The sequence below is a fragment of the Linepithema humile genome, chromosome 7, assembly GCF_040581485.1.
Source record: "Linepithema humile isolate Giens D197 chromosome 7, Lhum_UNIL_v1.0, whole genome shotgun sequence".
Taxonomy (NCBI): Eukaryota; Metazoa; Arthropoda; class Insecta; order Hymenoptera; family Formicidae; genus Linepithema; species Linepithema humile.
Window position 1 is genome coordinate 3967161 of NC_090134.1, and position 20858 is coordinate 3988018.

Consider the following 20858-nt stretch of genomic DNA (forward strand, 5'->3'; position numbering starts at 1 on the left):
AGTGTATGTTTTAAACATGAATTAATATAGAAAAATATCTTAACCAATAAATTTCCATTTTCGTAATTATATTATAAACAAAAATTTCTATTACGTCATTCTAATGTTTGGTAGGGAAGATACGAAAATCTTTATATTAAAGACATTAAATTTTATTGAATATATATATATATGTATATATATATATATATAATACTATTCCAAACGGAACAAAAGAAAGCCGTCAGTGATAAAACGATCGGCGCAAATCTCTATAAACTTACATTATTGATACTAACAATAATTTAATAAGCTTAACACAATGTTAAAATATAGCTGCTTGTCTTTAACGATCGCTTATACAGTAAAATATCTGTCTTTGATATTACACAACTTTGATATTAATACACTTTGGTATCGATTTATACAATTATACAGTTAACTTTATATATACATCGTGTAATTCACGATAAAAGCTGATACTCGTCTAATCTCTTAGATTTACAGGCGCTAATGTTCTAAACGGAACGACTATCACATTCATTATATATTGTTCTCGCCTAATTCTCACTTAACGTTATTGCACTTATCTGTAATTTATACGGTGTCGATCTTTTTTTCATTTCTTTAATGTACTAGGCGCGTTGTTATTGCAGGAACGAAAATGTTTTTTATGGTTTAAAAAATGTAGCTATTGTACATGATTCATGAATAAACATTTGTTTCTAATTCCTGTATTTTAACGTTTCATAGGATTAACAGCTTAGCAAAATGGTTCGCTATTTCTCTTGCAATTTTTTAAATATTTTTCTCATGATTATGAAATATTTTCTTGCGCGTAAAATATCTTTCTTCTAAACAGATTTGCATATAGTCTCTTAATAATAGTTTCCCTTCTGCTATGGTATGGCATCACGCGAGGTAGTTACAGAACTCTGATACATCCCCCAAGTATGCTACAAGCGATTCTAACTTCTATCCTATAGTTCTGTTGACTTTTTGAAAATAGTAGGAAGATCCAAATTTTAGACGCGTGAGACATTATTCGACAAGTGGCAATTTATTGCAATTTATTTGCCACAAATTCGCCAACAATTCATTCACAATATTTGTTCACGACGCTTATGATTAGATTGTCTTTTGATTCGCTAAGACAGAGCTGGACAAGATTCATAGTTTATTGTTAGCCCAGTTCCGCACTAAGAGACTAAGATAATACCCTCAAAGTAATGAGATATTACCACGGCGAAAAGATTGCCTTCGGCATTAAAAGGCCAACAATTTCTCCTAATATTTTCTTATTGTTAGTACTCTTTTTTTAAGTGGACATTTCGGAAAATAGATTATCTCTCATGTTTGTGTAAAGAAACTCGAGTTCTTTTTATCACATAATTTAAGTACGAGAATATTAACGGCTGCATATATTCTTCCCTAATTACAAATGGACGAGGCTAAAGCCAAAATGTAAATTAGCTGCCGCAGATAAATTTTCGTGTATTTCGTGTGTAGTTAACTTTTTACACGTAAAATTTATTATTCACATTTTACTCAATTCATATCTTTATTCATATAAATTTGCGACAATGAGTGTCAAGCTCGATATAATTATACACCTTGTGAGATAAAAATATAAGATCTACACGACAGATATCCCACACAGTAGCATTTCTTTTTATTTGAAAGAATCGGGAAAACTTGTACTTTTGGACAAATTCGAAATTTAATTTCAAGTTGAACAGTTTTAAATATGCATTAGGAGAAAATATTATATTATAAGCGTCAAATTCCTTTAGAACAGCTCTGCTACTGAAACTCACTTTTCATAGAATATTTTTTTATTATTGAATAAGTATTGATAGGATACGTAGTTTACAAGGATATGTAGGATATACTACAAGCTCTCAGACGAGTTTCTCTTTTCACGTTCGTGAACATATTTAAAAGACTATCTTTACAACTATGTACATATCGCGGTTTTTATAAAAAAGTCAAGATTATTTTCTCGACAAATAAACAACAGATTATATTTTTTGAGTCGACCACGTTTTATTGTTCTTTTCTCAAATTATGTTTTGATTGGTTTTTTGATTCTCGAAATCGTTGAAAGAATACGTATTACTCATAAGAACTTTTTGGAAATATTACCGCAAATTATGAGAAATATTATTAACAAACAACGATAATTAATCAAAGAGATTCGGGCCTTCGAGCTGAGGGCACTTCAATTACTCTACAATTAATGCGCGGTCGATCTGTCAAACAAACATCCTTCTGGGGCGACAGCCAATGAATCACGTTAGACTGCGGTTTCGGTGGAACTGCAGTCATAAATAATATTGCTTTGCAAATTACGTTGAAACTGGCAGATCGCATGCAAAATTGAAGCTGAAAATTCAGTATTACATTTCTGAGTGACATTATAATTTTAGATCTCCAGAGTTTAGATTCCTCTGAAAGATTTCAGCAGGAACGAGTAGCTCTCTTATCCCTGGATATTCGTCAGAAAATAATTTGGATGGCATTGAAAAATTTTTTTCTCATCTTTCTCGATGACAGTCTTTTATAATCAACCAAGAGTACCAAAGACGATTTATTGTTATGATTAGAAACATATACGCTGTGCTTTTCAAATATAATGAGATTATCTTGCGAAAATGTATTTTCACGGATGATTTTCTTCGTTGTTAACAATAAATTTACCTTTTCTTCTGATGTGGAGGATAGACCGATTTATCTCTTATTCTCCTATATTCTTCTTCTAGAGTCTCCTCTATTAATTTTATTTCATTTTTCATTATATATTTTTTTCTACATATTTTTATTTATTCTCATTATCTAACTCTTGAAGTAGCTCTTTATTTAAGAAAACTCAGCGTCTTCGTTCGGCTTCTTGGTAAACTGTTTTCTACGTAGGATTCATACCTAAATCGTCAAATCCAACAATGCTCACAGGAATATTTCGATTGCATCGTTTCTTTTGTGGTCTTTCTATTTCGATCACACACTGGGTTAGTGTCACGTTACATTGTCCCGTTTGGATCTCCTCATCACCGTGATGCCTATTGAGCCGCGTATCTTGCGCAACAGATCTATTATATCAGCTGTGGACATATGTTCCACGCTGTCCTCATTAACCTGGTGAAAAAAAGATGAAATTCCTGAATTAAAAATACGACGCGTGATACGACGCTTCTCGAAATCTGTATTGATCTTGTTGATCTTTTCATTTTTGAATCTTTCAATTCTTTATACGTTGAAATAAGTAAATGTTTTTCGTCGTAAATAAATAAATAAATAATATATGTATATATAATATATCGTCTTAATTTTCATAAACTATGTTTTGTCACGGAAAGAAGATATAGGCGGAAAATAAATTTGACTCACCATCAATAATACGTCGCCTTGCTTGAGCCTACCATCCTTAGCCGCGACGCTGTCAGGATGCACGACCGATATTACTGTACGATTTCCTTCCGGCTGCAAACTAAAGCCCAGCCTGCTGTTCCACCCACGCGTCAGCTCCACCATGAACACCTGCAACAGCAAGTGCGGATTGCGCAACATTGCGATGCAGCATTCTCAATTGTCACATGTTCACATATTCCAATATTAAAACATCGAACGCGATAAAATAGATATCAAATAACAAAGTAAATTTTTTCAATAAAATGAATTGTTTGTCATAAAAAGGCACTTTAAAACGCCCACTTAGTTGCCGATAAAATTCGATTATAGGAATCCAATCGAGAGACCAACCTCGCTGCCTTGTTCAATGTCTTCAGTGGGAGCGACCGAATCCGTAGTGTCCTTTCCAAGTTTTTCCTGGTCGTGCTCAGTTTCTTGATCCACTTCGTCATTTGGAGCGAACATCACGCCCTTCCACTTCAACAATCCTTTACTACCACCCGGGTCATCCGTTCCGAGGATCTTTCCTGTGCAACACGACAAAAAACCGAGATCATTGGATTGGAAGTAACGCCGATTGACGTTCGCGGAAAATCGGTCGCTGCTTTTGCACAGCGACGTAACTGTTATCTTATCTCTCTTTCTCTCTCCTTCTCCCGCGTCGATGATAGTAACACAAAATAGACTGCGTATATATTACACGCGATCAGAATCGATTTTAGCGGCAATAATCAATACGATTTTAATAGTAATATATGTTTTAAAACTGCAGCTTACATTTAAGTACTTATATACTTAAGAACGCGTTATAATGTTCTTCCATATTAATATATGTGTTTATAAATTTACTAACTAATTATATTGTAAACTTGATAAATAAAAAATTGTATAAAAATTGAACAAGTACTAAAATAGTTGATTTAAATATTGAGAATATATAAGTAGTCAAAATTTACATTTAGTTAATCAAGATTGTGTTCTCATCAGTTTCTCAAAAAAGCGAAACCAGCGAAAAAATATAATCTCAAATAATTACCCGGTATGTCCTGATCACTGGAGTGTGTGATCTTGCTTTTGGATCCAGTCGCATCGCTGGCGACGCCACCGCATGCCGGATTGGCACTCTGATAAGCCGGATTCTTGTAGCTAAAGGCAGCAGTACTGGTGCTGCTGGTGGACGAGAGCATCAGCGGCATCGAGGCCGGCTCGGACGGCAAATCGTTGTCGTGCTCATCGCTCGACAGCATCGTCACGCTTCTATCTTCGCCGTAGCTCGGCTCGGCCAGTCGACCCCGTTCCGCCTCGGCGAGGATCACGTCACCGTCGCCGGGATACTCGCTGTCAGAGTCGACGCTGCAGAACTGGAAGTGCGGCTTGCCTTGCGGCGCCGACAAATCGAGGAATCTCGGCCTGGCCGCATTGTTTGTTTTCGATTCGTCGTCATCGTCGTCGCAGACGACGTACAGCGGTGGCGGGTCGATTATGTCGGCCCCAGGTGTGTTCGCTTGAGAATTGGTGATTTGTGTTCTGACAGAGCACTGGTCTGAGTCCGACGTGGTCTCCGCCTGGCTGACCGTCGACGATGTCATTTGCACGTCGTGCAGCTTGCTTTCGGAAGTTTCTGCGGAGAATACTTGTCATGAAGAGATTTGTCATGAGAGAGAAATTCGACCTAAGATACTATCGAGGATTGCCCTAATTCTCGCGGTTCAAGATAACTTCGAGAGACAATTCGGTGCTGAACGTTCCGTCATCATTTTAACGTTACCGGAAGTTACTAACGTTATATAGCTTTGGCACAGTTTCTCTTATATTTTCCGGATCAATTTGAAAAGATATACTTTATAAATTATAATTATTTTCAAATGTTTGGAAACATCTGTGTGAGAATTAATGAATTATTAACATAAAAATGAATAAATTTGTAAAAATGGATAAATTATCAATTTATTATTATTATCATGATTTTTATTATTGATAATTACGCATTTTATTAACTTTATTAGTTCCTAAGCTGGTAATTATTTAACAATACCTTGATCGGTTTCGGCAGTGGGAGTACGCGTAGCTAGACGACGTAGTCTTCGTGGTGAATTACACGATGCCCCAGGTGACTGCTGTTTGCAGCTACTAGATCCACTCGACGTGCCAGGTGACAGTTTTCGGACCGCCAAATCGCATAACATATCCACGGCTTCTTGCCTACCGAAGAAAACAAGGACCATATGTTATTGTACGGAATGCTGAATGCTCGTATTTTAACAGAATATGACGATGTCATGCATGCAATTTAAAATATAAAACGGTAGCGGTCGCGCACAATCAATGTTTGTAATCTGTATCGATGATATTTTCTTATAACTCTCAAATAAAACGAATAAACAGATAAACGAATACTTTATCCTATTCAATTATGTTACCAAAGAAACGGATTTTGTGCAGATTCTAGATACACAAGAATATATCCACGAGAGGTAGAATCGAAATTACGTTCGTCACGTATATCGGATATTTTTTATCCTTCAATATTCAGTCGTAATATTCTATATATTTCTAATAATAGTTCTTATTTACAATTCTAAATGTTTTAATAATTAAATATCAGATTAAAATTTTGCAAATGTAATTAATTATTAATAAAATCTCTAATTTGCAAACTTAATCTTCTCGAAAACAAAGTGTCGCATGAGAAATGGATATATAAACTTCATAGATATTTAAATTGTTGAATCAAGATACCTCAAGCTTCGTGGCTTACGAAGGGGATGATCGGGCTCGGTGGGTGAAAGTGCCGAGACGGGGGTCTGCGCTAAATCGCGATATAGACGCAGTTTCACTGTCGGTCCACACTGTCGCAGCAACTGGACTGCTTCTTCGTGGCTCATCGGCGACAGCGGCGCACCATCCACTGCAACGATCTTGTCGCCTGGTTTGATCCTGCCGTCGCTTAACGCTGGTTCACGCTTCAGTGCCCGCACATAATGGCCCAGAGCACTGCTGTCTGCCTTTCTCAGGGTGAAACCAAGGCTGCCGTCGACCTTTGTCATCTCGATGTCGAACTCCTGCGAACAATCGCGTTTCACCCTTCTTACTTGACTTATCTTAAACTTCTGCGAGTTCTCAAGCCTTCAAGTTATTTTATTAATTAGAGAATACATATAAATTTTATATTAATTAGTGGAGAATTCTGCTTCTACATGAAGATATGTGCTATATTGTGCTTCAAAAAATGCTTCAAAAATTACTTTTTGTTAATTTAAGTCAAGCTATAAATATTTAAAAAATAATAATGCTTTTATGATATAATTCAACACTGTGCGCTAAAAATGCAAAAAAAGTATATATTTTTTTCTTGACTCGTGTCAAATATTTATTGTGGCGGAATGTACGATGCATTCTACATATGGAATTTGCGGTTGCACGCGGAGCATGGTACGCAACAAGCAATCATATGTAATATGCATAGACTACTGTTTATGAATATTATCTTCTGTAAACTGATATCAAAATTCTCTTGGGAATCGAATATTGCAATAGAGGCATATATGTGCATATGTGTACGGCACATTTCGAACTCACAGCTATATTTAATCGCGAGTATTAGCTACAATTTGGAGAAAAATTATGCCACAAAGATAAGTTGAATTTCGAAAGATGTGTATTTATAAGAAAAAATTTGTTTATCGTTTCTAATTGAATTCAATTATTTTGGGTAAACCGACACATATAACTATTTAGACTGGGATTATTAGCTAAATCAATCAACGCTTGCTCGTAATTCTCTGGGGATGTATACCACATGCGAGTTGGTTCAATGGTTGTGAATAATTATTTATCCGTACATTGCTGCGAGAAATTAAACGGTCTAATTATTATTCCTAGCACCAAATGCAAATATTATTCTTATAGAATATTTAACAATAAAATTAATAATTTATTTTTATTTTTGTTAAAATTTACATTTATATTGCATTGTTGACAAATAAAGTATTTATAGTATTAACTAAATTTAAATTTATATTGCTATTATAAATAATAAAATCATTATCTTTACAAATAATATATGATCGACAGTATTAAATTATCATATATAATATTTTGTCTCTGTCTGTTTAAAAAATCTAAGAGATTACGTGATTTTGTACAGATTTTTATATTAAATCGGTTAATATACTCTCCATTATTTACTCCATTATTTCTAGAAATGGTAAACACGCAGTATATACATTCATGAAGTGCTGTTTAGAAAGACCATTACTTACACCACAGGGCTCGATTTGTAAGGGCGGCAAAGGGTTGAGTATACGTAATGGCGGTGGTGGTTCCCGTCTTGCCGGGGGTGGTGGCGGTTCGCCGGGTGGCGTGACATTACTATCTCCTGGAAGCCGGCACACTACCAACTCGACCGTGCTGGGGGTTGTACGCAAAACTTCGAGAGCCTCCTGCAACAAGTAGCATCGAAATAAGATTATGCGAACTTTCTGCACCTTCCATACATACAAAGTGATAACGCGAGCTCGCGAAGTTCACCGCCACCGGTGGTCATTACAGATCTTATAATTGCCTTATAATTTACAAAAGCCGAGACGCATCTGTGTCCCGGTGATTTCAAATATAAAAAGACGAATGAGTAATCCTTGAAATAAATATTTAAAAAGAGAGATTTTGATGTTTTTGTTTCATTAATGAAACTTGTAAAAATATATGTTTTAATATTATTTTCTCTCGCGAACTACTAATGGATACTTTATAAAAATTTCATGTATTTTATAAAAATTACTAGAATATAAAAAATTGCGAAGTGTTTATTACGTTTGGAAAAAGTTCTTCGTTATAACTTTGAATTCATTTTCTTAATTTCTCGCCAAATTAACGGGTAGCAAACGCACGATTTTACTTTAAAACCGCAGTAACGATTGCAGTTAAATGCGATAAAAGTGCTGTTCGCGACTGGTGCCCCGTAGTAAAACGAGGCAATTGAATTAAAATGAAGTGAGTTTTAGCATCTTCGCAGCCGACGCGGAAAATAAGAGCAGCGAGAAGGGACGCACGAAGTTACGAGTATATGCGTGTGAGTACTGGCAAGGGGGAGAGCAGTATTGCTTTTGCCCTCGTGGGACAACCTGCCAAGTACACGGTGAGATAACGTCTATCCTCTTACTGGGACCCGCGGGCGTAGCTGCATTATGCTAATCCAATGCAAATCTTCGCGAGAGACGCGAGAAGAGAGCAAGTCTAAGGCCGTCAGTCGAGAACGTAGCAGTCATTATTAGTAAGTAGCTACGCTCTACTGCGCTTATCTCTAATATCGATAAAGCTCGTTCAATAGAAATATTAACTACTTCCTGCTTGAAAACAGACATTGACATCCATGTCTAATATTTCGTTGATATATTAATAAACGATTGCAAAATTTTTATAAAAAATAATTAAGTTTAATTTAAAATAATTAGATAAAAATTGAATAAGATATATATGCTTTAGTATATATTTATAGTATTACACATTTTTAATATTATTACTTCCATTTTATTTTTAATATTTTCAATATTTTTAAATAAAGTGGATTGGACTGGAATATATTTCCTGCTTACATTTACTTTGGATTTTTACTCGTCTATATATTTCGGAGCTGCACGGATTTACATCAATAATTAAACAATATTATTTCTGCGAATAAAATGTTTCAGAATTCGCAATATCGCGAAGCATTATCATAGCAAATTAATTTGTAAATAATAATAAGTAATAGTAATCAGTAATTTTAAATAATTTATGATAAAAATATAATTTTATTCCTAACCGTTGATTGATTTACTTACGTAATTGGTGAGGCCGGTCAGCGGAGTTCCATTGGCAGCTAGCAGTATGTCGCCAATTTGAAGCTTGTTGGATAAAGCGGCCGGTTGTTGGGGAAAAAGTCTCTTCACCCTGACGGGTCCCGCGGTGCCGCCACCAGAAACGCTCAGACCAAGACCACGACTGCTCTTCTGCAGCGTCACTCGGAATGTGCTCTCTGAAAGTTATTTAAATATTTTTACTCTGTTCGTGCTTGCGTCATGTTTCACTGAGAATGTTTCGCTTATCTGTTTTACGTAGCTTGTTTAAGCCCTTCGTGTTTGCGATATCAAGTTATTTCAGGAACTGAACATGTAAATTGCAAATTAAATAAAGCTCTCCTCAAAAAGCTGAACTTTGTGACTTAATTTTTGTGCCGTAAGCTACGGTATATTTATGAAGAAAATTTATTACAAGACGAATTGATAAGATAAATGCGATTACATCGAAGTTTGTGCACGACGTAGCGACTTCGATTATGACGCGTAGGCAGAAGATGGGTTTTGTTTAGTCGAAATCTTGATTTCTCGAAATTGTGTCTGAGCTATTGTGCAATTCATCGCTGTGTAGTGACGTATGGTCTAATATCTGGCACCAGAGCTACAATAGGAACAATTACTTTCTGTCTCGGTATTCCATGCAATGCAGTGGAGCACTGCGTGCATATATTTCAGCCGTTACAGCCGTAGCTTTCCCGGAATGCATCCTGTCGGTCATAATTTTCATGGCACTCGCCAGAAGGACATGCTTCCGAAATATAATGCGTGAATGCGCGCGCGTACGCGTGTGTGCGTACGCGATTTTCCAATGCAACTCATGCTGCACACTAACAAAATTTGCCGACAATCGTGAAATCACATAAGCGATTGTTTGATTATGGAACTTTGATTTTACGTAACTGTGCCACGTGCTGTTTGCGTCGCATTGACGTTTAAAGCTGAAGTGTCGTATCGCAAAGCAGAACGTGCCGCCACTTAATACCAATTGAAGTGATACGAACAGTTACAGCAAACCCACTGCAGTAGAATTCAATTCATTAGAAGTTTGGAGCGACACTAAAATGACAAATTCAAATTCGAACACGACGAATAAGTGACATGGGAAATTCGTAGGATCGTTTTGCAAAGCACACAGTTTGTGATCATGAATTCTTTTTTTAAATACATTATGTTAATGATAAAAAAATTTTAGTTAAAATAAAATATTGTTCTGTATTATTATGTTATTACATCTTAAATATATTGTATGTTATATTGCGTTACAATCAAGATTTATCTTCTTAAAAATAAGTAAGATATCGTAACAATTGATAAAAACATTGATTGTAATTTTGAGCGAGTTAAAGAAAACGATCGAAATTTCGTTTTCCATAGGATTGCACAGTATTCGTTGCACAGCAGTTTTAATTCTTTTTATGTATAAAATAAACGTGAATTGGCTTCTAGTTCGCAATGACCCACCTTCCACCGGATATTGACTCGATCCAGCTGACATATCGCGCGTATTGTTCACTTTGTTCACTTTGCTCGCTATTCAAGGGCCACCTTGCAAAAGGGGTAATTTACGTTTGCCGCGTTATTGTCTGGAGTCATACAGTGTCACTCTTCCCGAAAGAGAGACCGGCCATTGTTAAAATCGCTTCGAAATTGTAGGCCGGCCCCTATTCAATGGATTCTCCGATCGTTTGCTAAACGCCTCGTGAAATTGGACGGCCGATTCTCCTGGGAGTGACGATTTTCCTGTGTCACTTCGTGCCACGCGTGTACATTGTTCCACTGTCCGCACCGGCTATTACAATTAAGATCACGATTGCTGACAAGGCGGGTGCACTTTGGAAACTACTAGCCAGAGAGTGACAATTTCTGTCCTACGCTTCCTTGCGTTTCAAGAACGATTAGAAATTAGCTTTGATAAGTAAATTACTACGATAAGCCACCTCACGACTTTTCATTAAAAGCAAATATACTTGGAATTAAGTTAATTAGATAATATTAGGTTCAATTAATGCATTAAAATTATATCAATAGTTTTAATAGTTAATTTTATATAATATTATTGCTAAAAATATGATTACGTACATTATTTAGACGATTTAATCGACTTGTTAATAACCTGTTAATCAACCCGATACACAGTAATTTCGCCAACGTTAATTAATCATGATTCCTGTGAAATATAATTTCTCCATACTTGCATCACACGCACATAACTTTCTCGTACTAGGAAGCAACTAGAAATATCAAGCGGCTGTTAATTAATCAAGACTGTCGGCATACACTCGACGCCGACTCGAAGCAACGTAATCATATCCGATATCTTCCATTGCACTGTCAATCATGACGGTTTACCCGGCGTCGTGCAACCGGGAACAAATGCAGCTCGGTGCATCCGCATTTTACGTCACGCGAGGTATACCGCACCGCAAATATGCGCGAACCACCTCCGTATTCCCCCGGTCGTTTCTCGTCTACTGAAAATAAATGCGAAACGGTGAGAAGGAGACGTGCGCAATATCACTCCGTGTGGATCAAGTCCCACGAGTTCCAGAACTCGGTCCCCGATCTATATGCATACACGGTGTCGTCCTACATCCTACAGACACTGCGCGATAAAAACGATCCGATTAAGGAAACGATCAATTACTCATGGGGCAGGCGGTCGTTTAATTAAGGCTGCGTTTGCATTTAGGTTGGTCAGCGGATTGTAACGGGCGGACTCGTAAAAAGAAGGGAATGCACTCTGCTCCGAAGGTTTGCGTACGAATACGACACGGCTGGCCCAGCACGTGTGCAACGTCCGTTATGGAATCCATTACGAGATAGCAGGATGCCCCCTCCGCAATGAAGATACCGATATTTACGGGTATAACAAGCTCGCCACTAAAGTATATTCGCCGTTACGTTTGTGAGGATTATCGGTCGGAGTGGAGTTGGTGGAGTAGCCGCTTTTTGAAATCTCAATCCTCTGTTCCTTCAAATCGATAATGGAATCGCTCTTAATGCAGCACGACCGATTCCCCAAATCGCATAATGATAAATCTCATTCCCGTTAACGGAGAGCGTTAACAATTTACTATCCGACGAAAATTTCTGATGGAAAAGTGCTGATACACTTCTATCACGTTTTGAAAAATGGGACAAATTAAACATTCGCATGTTTTTCTTTTATCCTGCTTTAACGGCCAGACATAAATTCTTTTGATGCACATTAGAGTTTATTGCGCGAAAGATATGTTCAATGATTAAACTTTAACTATACTTAATAGCAAGAGTAAGTTATATATGTATTTCTCGAGACTCTTTTATTCGAGCTTTTAATGTTTATACCGAGGTGTAATTAACATTGAAGTCATGAAAAGCGATGTTGGCCGTAAAATAAGGCCTTCAAAGAGCGCGATAGAGCGTGCAAATGAGACGCGAACGATGATAGAAGTACGAGAGTTTCAGTAGTCCAGCGGTACTGGTCTTTAATGTCAGGTTCGTTAGTTGCAGATTGCCGGTGACACATTTTTCCTCTTTATCCTGCCAGTCCCTCTCCACCAGCCTCATTTCTTTTCGCCATCGACATTCTAGTCCGAGGTTTGCTTTTCATCAGTAAAAATGCACTGTCTAATGGCGGACACTCCGGACAAAAACTCTAATGTCATTAGCGTGCCGAACAAATACGCACTTAACGAGCGACGTGCGCAACGATTTAAACATACTCGTTATGTTAATTTTGCCGTTTTCAGTTCGCAATACAGTCGCAGAATTTCGAGAATGCGCTCTCATCGCCGATCAACCGTTTGTAATTTCATAATTTCGTATAATTTAATAATTGAACGCTTCTGCCAGGGAAGTTCAGTCTTTCAAAACTGATTTATCCAAATATAGGTTCACTTATAATTCAAATTGTCATATAAATCCAAATGAAATTGTTGGTATAAGAGTCTCTTTTTCGTCCAATAACAAAAAGCAGAATTTTTGTTAATAATATTTATGCATAATTTATCTGTAGACATAAAATGCACAAATAGAGAGTGATACAAACTTTCAAAGATAAATTATGTAATCCTCTGAGAAAAGGATAACTAGCAAAGAAAGCAGCGAAATGCAATTTCAGTTCCAGAATTTCTGACAAGCCGATATTTCAACTATTTGGAAAGGGAATATCTGGGCCATTACTTTTCCACGTACTTCCCGCCATAGCTATAAGATACTCTCGATAAAGACGAAACCATTATCTCTCTGACTTCTACATTCAATTTACCACCGCAGTTATTATTATCCTCGATTACATGCCGTGAATTCCAAGTTATCACTAATAGACTGCCGCTTACTCCGTGCTTGTTAATGGTTTAAATTATTTAGTAGTCTGTTGCTAAAAATAAAAAATATCCTTAAATATCTCAGTCATAAAACGAGTTAATTATGCTAATTAAATATATCGTAGAATATTTACAGAAATAAAACTTTGCCTTCGACTTGTTTTTAAATCTTTTTTAAAAGGCAAATTTAATTAACGTACGCATAGAGGAGTAATCTGCGCTGGGGAATCGGTCGACTGATCAAGAATTTCAACGATTACGTATAAAACTTTGTCGGAGAACATAGTCGAAGTTCAGACTGGACTGGAAATATCTCTACAAAATTTATGATTCATAGAAGAAACGGCGGGCGAGCATGCGGTTGGCGCGCATTTAGCTTTTCCGCAACCGGACGAATTTTAAAGTATCCGCACATTTATGAATCAGAATGAATTACGGCACGTCGTTTTTATTCGGTTACGCCTCGGCAATCTTCCGGTCAAGCTTCCCGCATAACAGTAATTATTTTAGGAATTTGCTTGAATTATAACACGATCATTGTATGGATAATCACGCGCTCCACCATCGAATATTTTGATAAAACGTCTCATTGCAACGCCAAATAGCACGGATACATTTACGCTGCAATTAGATTAAGCATCGATAATCGTATCTTCGCTGCAGATACCTTCGCCGAAGAAGCCACTCAATTATTAGCTGTTCAACCAAGATACGATGTCAACATGATTGCCGTACAGCGGCGAATGCCGCGGTTTAGCCGAGATTAAATCTTAAGCTATTGCCATATATACGTATATACTTGTCGATCACGGAATGTTGAATAAAATCACTTGCATAGCCAGTCCAGTGCAGGCAATTAACATTCAAGAATGTTAGTAACCGCTTGCTCACAATAGTGATTAAAAAAGCTGCAAGCGGTAAATTTATCAAATGTGAGATTTTTAGGAAAAATTTATATGTATGCAACATTAAAATTAATGATATAACTACATAAAAAATAATATTTAATTTGTATTTAAATATAATATAAAAATTTATTTAAATCTATATAATTTAAAATTGGAACCATATACGGTTAGTAATTAAATACGATAATAATTAAATTTGATGGCATAAATACTTTTTGTTAAATTGAGGTTTTGCGCTTTTAGCAAGGATAGCTCTTGAATATTTCCGACTCGCAATTGTCACGATAGTCAGCTTCAATTACGCCAATTGCCGTCCCTATCTTTCGATCTCGCGGGCGATTTTACTTTTTTACTCCGTCCGCACGAGTGATAATTATCAAGGATCACTTTGTTCCGAATTGAAGCAGAACGGGCACAATAAAGTGGATCAAAATCTAGGTCGTTAGAGGCGGATTATATTTCCGCCATGATGGAGCCAAGATAATTTTCTTAGCAGTAATTAAGTCTCGGCGGAAAATCGAATTAACTAATTTCGTTCTATGGTTCGAATGATCCAATCGCAAAAATTCGCTTTCTTCCTTCAAATATCCAAGATCGAATCGATATATTTTAGATTTTAGACGTGGTAGCGAAGTGTAATTTTCTTACTGAAGCGAGAGTTATCGTTATGTTTATTTTTATCGGCTCCGGTGTTCATTTTTATCAGCTCTGATTTCTCGGAACATATATCGAAGTCATATCAATGAAAATAAACTTTATTTTAAGAAGAATTTGCAATAAACTTCAGTAACAAATTTCATTACAAAAGTAGACGATAGAGTTTTATAGCTCATATAAGTGAAACGTTACGATGGTACTCTAAGAATTCAAGAAATAGTTTTAATATATGCAAATATCTTACATGGGCACCGATAAAAAACGAATCAAAGTTTAAACGAAACTTTTACGAAAGAAGTATTTCTTAACAAGTATTTTCCAGATATACGTTTCTCTGATCAATAAAAAAAATATTAAAAATTACAATGCATGATGGATCGCGATCATTTTTCTTTTTTACTGCACGTCAGTAGCATACGCATCTGCAACCGATGCACGATTCGAGTTTACGATCGCATAGGACCGGGATTTATATGCATCCGAGAGATCCCTCGCTCCTCGTAACGAGACGAGGCGTGAATCTTCAGTTCGCGTCATACATGGCTGCGAGATATCTCATCTGTCATTTATTACGCGATTTTCTACCGCATCCGTGCATCACCGTAAAGACATTTCGTCATTTATCAAGTCGACGATCGTAAATATTGAACGAATCGTAGAGTATACGCAGCATGCTAAAAACCTGAGAAGAGTTATCTCCAGAAAGAAAAATCTCAAAAACTACATCGTCAGCGAGACATGATATATCGAATCCAACGATTGAAAGAGAAGAGAAATGTTCAGTCCACTATATGCTAATAGTGATCTTCTCCAAATCTTTCTATCACTTATTCATTAGTTGTCATAACAGCAATTTATTTCTATGAATGTTATCGTAAATTATTATCGGATTAAATTTTTAGTGACAAATTATTCGATAAATTTGAAATTAACTTTTGCTTTAAAAAGATGTTGTGACAGATGTATAATTTTCCAACTTTCAATATTAGCTGATTTTGTAAAAAAACTTTTAAGTTATTAATAATCTATTAAAGTAAAATATATACATACAATTTAGTGAATAAATTTTGTTATTTATGTGTATTCTCGTTTATCATAACAATTTCTTGCAAACAACACGATCGCATTATAATATTACAAATAATGAACTATCGAAATTATATATATATATATGTGTGACCAGTAAATTGATGTTCTTTAAATAACTCATGTTCCAAATTGTATTTGCCCCAAATTATTACCACAATATGATTTACAATGTATTAATATTACAAGTGATGCATGCATTACTATATATTATGTTCAGCAACAAATGATTATTGTGCCAAAAAGCTCGTCTTTGCTGCGTAATGTTGCAGAAAATTAAAAGGAAATTACTAGTCTCAAGGGTAAAATTGAGGTAGTATTTCTTTTTACTGCAGGAACTGTTAAATAGCCATTATTATTGACGGTTTTCGCAGTCCTTCGCGCTACATGTACCCGTTGCCGCTCGCCCAGAAACGTTTCCTTATAATGTAATAAAGAACAAAGATCACGTTGCACAATGGCCGGATATCGCCGACGTAATTTCGTCCGATCGATACGTCGTCGAGTAGGACAAGAGACCGTTATTAAAGCTCCGAGGGCTTTTCTGTATAAACGCGCGAGGCGAATTGTATAGAAGAATATATATGCGGCGTGCGCATGGCGTTAAACTCGAATAAGCACGGTGTCAGCGTGCTATTAATTGTACATTAAACGGGGCGTCCCCGATTTATGCATATATTTAAATAATAAAGCATCACAAAAAAAAGATATGTCAGAAATTCCAAAATTCGATACTTGCGCAACGATATTCCATTATTATTTGACGACAGAGATATGACTACTTGAAACAAATATCGCGTACATTTCATAAAATATTCGATACGATTTATGCTACTGACGATTAATGCTATCCACTAAAGTCATTCGATTTATTCGTGTTCTAAATCGTCGCAGCGTGTCGCGTAAATTTTGCGAGCGGATATTGCGTGTGGCCCTCCATTATAAAGTATCGGAGACTGACCTGATTTACAAACTTTGGAAGTCTGCATAAAAAAAAAATCGTCACGAAACTCGGTCTTTTTATAGAAAATGTAAAAGCAGTAATGATGGTACTAATACTAGCATGTAACGGCGATGAGGAGTGGGGACACAAAACCGCGATAACACGATTGCCATCAGTTCGACTATAAATTACCCAAGAGGGTTGAGAACGCGTAGCTAAACCTGGAAAGCCCGTGCGCCGATCGGAAATCCGGTTGAGTGTTCCATTGACCTGCTCTCGGCGGCAGTGCGCTGTTAACACACGCTTCCCTTTATCGCGCTTCGTGATTAATGACGCGCTTTATTAAAGCGTATCGTAAGGCGGCAACGAGAAAGAGTTAAAAGTCGGCAACGGCGAACTTTCGTTCGAGCTTGCACACTCGCTGCTCTTAAAGTTGCAATAATGGATGAAAACTATGACAATGAATTAATAACAGACGAAAGAGCGGGCTTAGTTAGACAACTGTCCAAGTGGCACACTGTTCCAATAATTTATGATGTTTTCAGAAAGACGAATCAATTAATTGAAAGTAGAAATTAATTTCGGAAGGACCAGCTTTTAAATAATTACCGATCAGCTTTTATGAAAAACTAATTAATATACATAAATTTGTCATTGTTAGATAAATTAATTACAATTTGCTGAAAATTTATCATAAAATAACAATTTTTGTCAGAGCTTGTGTTTAAAAGATCATCCGGTGGTTTTGTAATTCTTTTTGTAAAGGAAATTTGCTGTGGCTCTTGCTTCCAGCCGTTTTCAGTTACAAGCTTTTATTTCAAGTTCTGCTTCGTTTAGCGGAAGCGCACTGGTAATGCGAAGGAAATCAGGAAATGACCAAGAATGAAGGATTAAACAGAAAGCCGAGTAATGTTAGCGAGAAACGCGAGTGGTTTCGATGGCGTTTCTTTCTCGTGAAATAGCTGCATTAACACAGCAGCCGATCGCGAATCACAGTGCATTCAACGAACTGAATTTATCACGCACACTCTTAACATTTATTACCGATTTCTTGGACCTGGAAATTCACGACACGCGATCACGCGCAGGATAGCGATTGACCACAGTCTCTAGGGGCAAAGCATTTCGCGCACATAACCGACTTCGCCGCCGACTCGACGTTAATGCGATACGAGAGGGCATTAAACTACGATAACACGATCGCCATCAGTTCGACTATGAATTACTCGACGAGCGGGAAAGGACCAGAAAGGCGGTCGTGTCTGAAACTCCGGATGTCCATAGCTATTCCGTCGACGTGCTACGCAGGGTCGTGTCGACAGTTCTTGTGCAAAAAGAATCGAAAACCCCTCATTCGCATAAATGAGGGGAGATATGCAAGTATGATTTGCACGAATTTTAAGATCCTGGAGATACATTTTAATTGCAACATAAAAAAGAGTGCAAATCCAGATGAGTAATGATAGATACCTAAAGATTGCTAAGTTGCGAGGTAAAATTAAGAAAACTTCATTTTTAGCACAATTTTTCTAGCAATTTTTATATCTTCCTACACAATGATTTACTTGAGAATAAAGTACACATAATAAATGACGTCATTTTTTCATGTAATAATTTTCGCCTAGTTTTATCCTTAAGTAATCTAACATCTAATTTATGTGAAGTATCTACTTTTCTCTCTCCGTATATAAATTTCCATTTCCATTTAACTGTGCACTTATTCAATAGCGCATGCATAATCGTTAATATCGATTGCATCTTTCCGATACAATACATGTTGACTGGCTGTTTATTTGACTCTCATAGCCGACCCTGATGCTACCTCTTGCATAACAACAATCTGTCGGGAATTATCCAGTAACCCGGCATGATACGGCGCGCACGCTAACCCCCGTCGAATCGAAGAACCAAAATTTCCCCGCCGTGTAGCGCATCCGGCGGAACGCCCGGCCGATGGCCGTCGCATTAGCTAGGCAATCGGCCGGTGAAATTATTCATGCTGCGGCATGCTACGGGCTGGCCACGTACCACGTACCACGCCACGCGACGTACCCCGAGTCGACGGCGGATTTCCTGACGAATTACGATCTCCGCCACGCGCAGGTACACGAAACAGGGGTCGTCGTTCGGAAATTGCCTTCGTGTCGGGGATGGAGTCAAGTCGGGACGAGGCTGGAAATTAAGTTCCGGCGTTTTTCAGCCGTTCATTCCGCGAATCACGCGGAACACGATCGATACATACACGAGAAAGGAGCTGAAAGCATTCTTGACTCTTTCGCTCAGAACCTTCCATTCATACGTTTTCTTCAAATATAATATGCAAGCATGAAAACAATATGATACTTTAACTATCGTCCTTAACGTAAATCGGTAATTATAATTACATCATAAAATAATTAGTTCACTTTTTATATCTGTCTGTGAATTATGTAAATGTGTGGCGATTTTCAGTTAGAGTTGCTTTTAAGGATTTAATGCGCACGGCAAAACAAAAAGATTACTTTTTTTGCTGCAAATCTCTTTGGAGGAACGGAGGCGAGAGAAGATCGCGAGACAGGCGCCGTTTATCCATTCTTCGAAAAGCAAGTCGTTTTTCTTCCTACTCGTTCATTAGCATTCAACGCGTTACGGCTTTTCTTTGTTTTTACCGGCGGAATTATTAGACCAATTAGGGGCGTACAGGCACAATGCACGGAAGTTGCAAGAACGAACCGTAAAGTTCTATCTTCTCTCTCTTGAATACGATCGAACAAACCAAAAGTTTCTATCGCGGACTCTTATGCAAAAATGTTCTCTTATAATTTTAATTTCTAGGATTACATTACTTACTTTTGAAACATACTTTTAAAACGGCATAGAAATTGCAGCTTTTGCATGTGAAAGCTGTAGATAAAAATTGCAGATTTTTTTACGATGATATTTTACACGCGCGATTTATTTGCAATTCCCTGATGCATAGATTTCTTATGCAAAAAGTTATCTTCGTTCGGGAAAAATTTTATATCATATAGACCCAGATATTTCACTTCTATTGTGCAATTAATATTTGTTCCGTTCAAAACAAGCTGCATTGTGCAGTATTAAAAATAATATATTTAATAAAACATAAAGTAGAAATTAATTAATACTGAATACAACACGAAAATAAATCTTACGAGAATAAATATCAAGCAATTACATATCTGTTCAAAAAGTTTTTTCCACTCTGGATGCGCCACCTTAATGACGAGTTACATATCATATCGTCTCTATAATTCCTCATTTTACTTTCTCTTTCATTTTTCACCTCGTTTTCCAACGTTCTCGCATCAGGAAAATTCATTGCAAATGTAGCGATCTCACATGTCTATGCGGAAATTGACTATCATAATATTTCGGCGAGCTTGAATAAGCTATAAAATAAATTTCAGCAAAGTATAATTCGATTCTCTATCTTCCCTTTTGAAATTTTCAATATTCGGGAAATAGTCCGTGATTGTGAAATACTATCTGGGTCGACAATAATAAATTTTTCGAGATACGAAAACTGTTTTCACATAAAAAAATAAAATTACTCGCATTGTATAAAATAAATTGTTCACAACATCGAAATTTTTTTGTTTTATTTTATTCACATTTTATTTTTATTCTTAGTATGCAATGCAACCATATTATCGCATCTACAACAAATAAATTGCGAAAATATGTGTCTGTAATAATAATCAATTTTTCTAGCTAAATATTAGCGTGTAAA

At 36.7% G+C, this 20858-nt stretch overlaps 1 protein-coding gene across 1 annotated transcript in view; it reads right to left on the reverse strand.

The window, feature by feature from the left end:
* Positions 1–130: 130 nt before the first annotated feature.
* LOC105668273 (uncharacterized) overlaps positions 131–20858 on the reverse strand; it is a 112568-nt gene continuing 91840 nt past the window's right edge. Inside the window, exons 5-12 of the mRNA XM_067358690.1 lie at positions 9210–9403; positions 7650–7829; positions 6127–6449; positions 5423–5589; positions 4424–5008; positions 3739–3914; positions 3367–3516; positions 131–3114 (exon numbers count right to left, since the gene is read on the reverse strand). Of these exons, the coding sequence (XP_067214791.1) occupies positions 2995–3114; positions 3367–3516; positions 3739–3914; positions 4424–5008; positions 5423–5589; positions 6127–6449; positions 7650–7829; positions 9210–9403 (1895 nt within the window). The 3' untranslated portion in view covers positions 131–2994. The remainder of the gene's footprint in view (positions 3115–3366; positions 3517–3738; positions 3915–4423; positions 5009–5422; positions 5590–6126; positions 6450–7649; positions 7830–9209; positions 9404–20858) is intronic.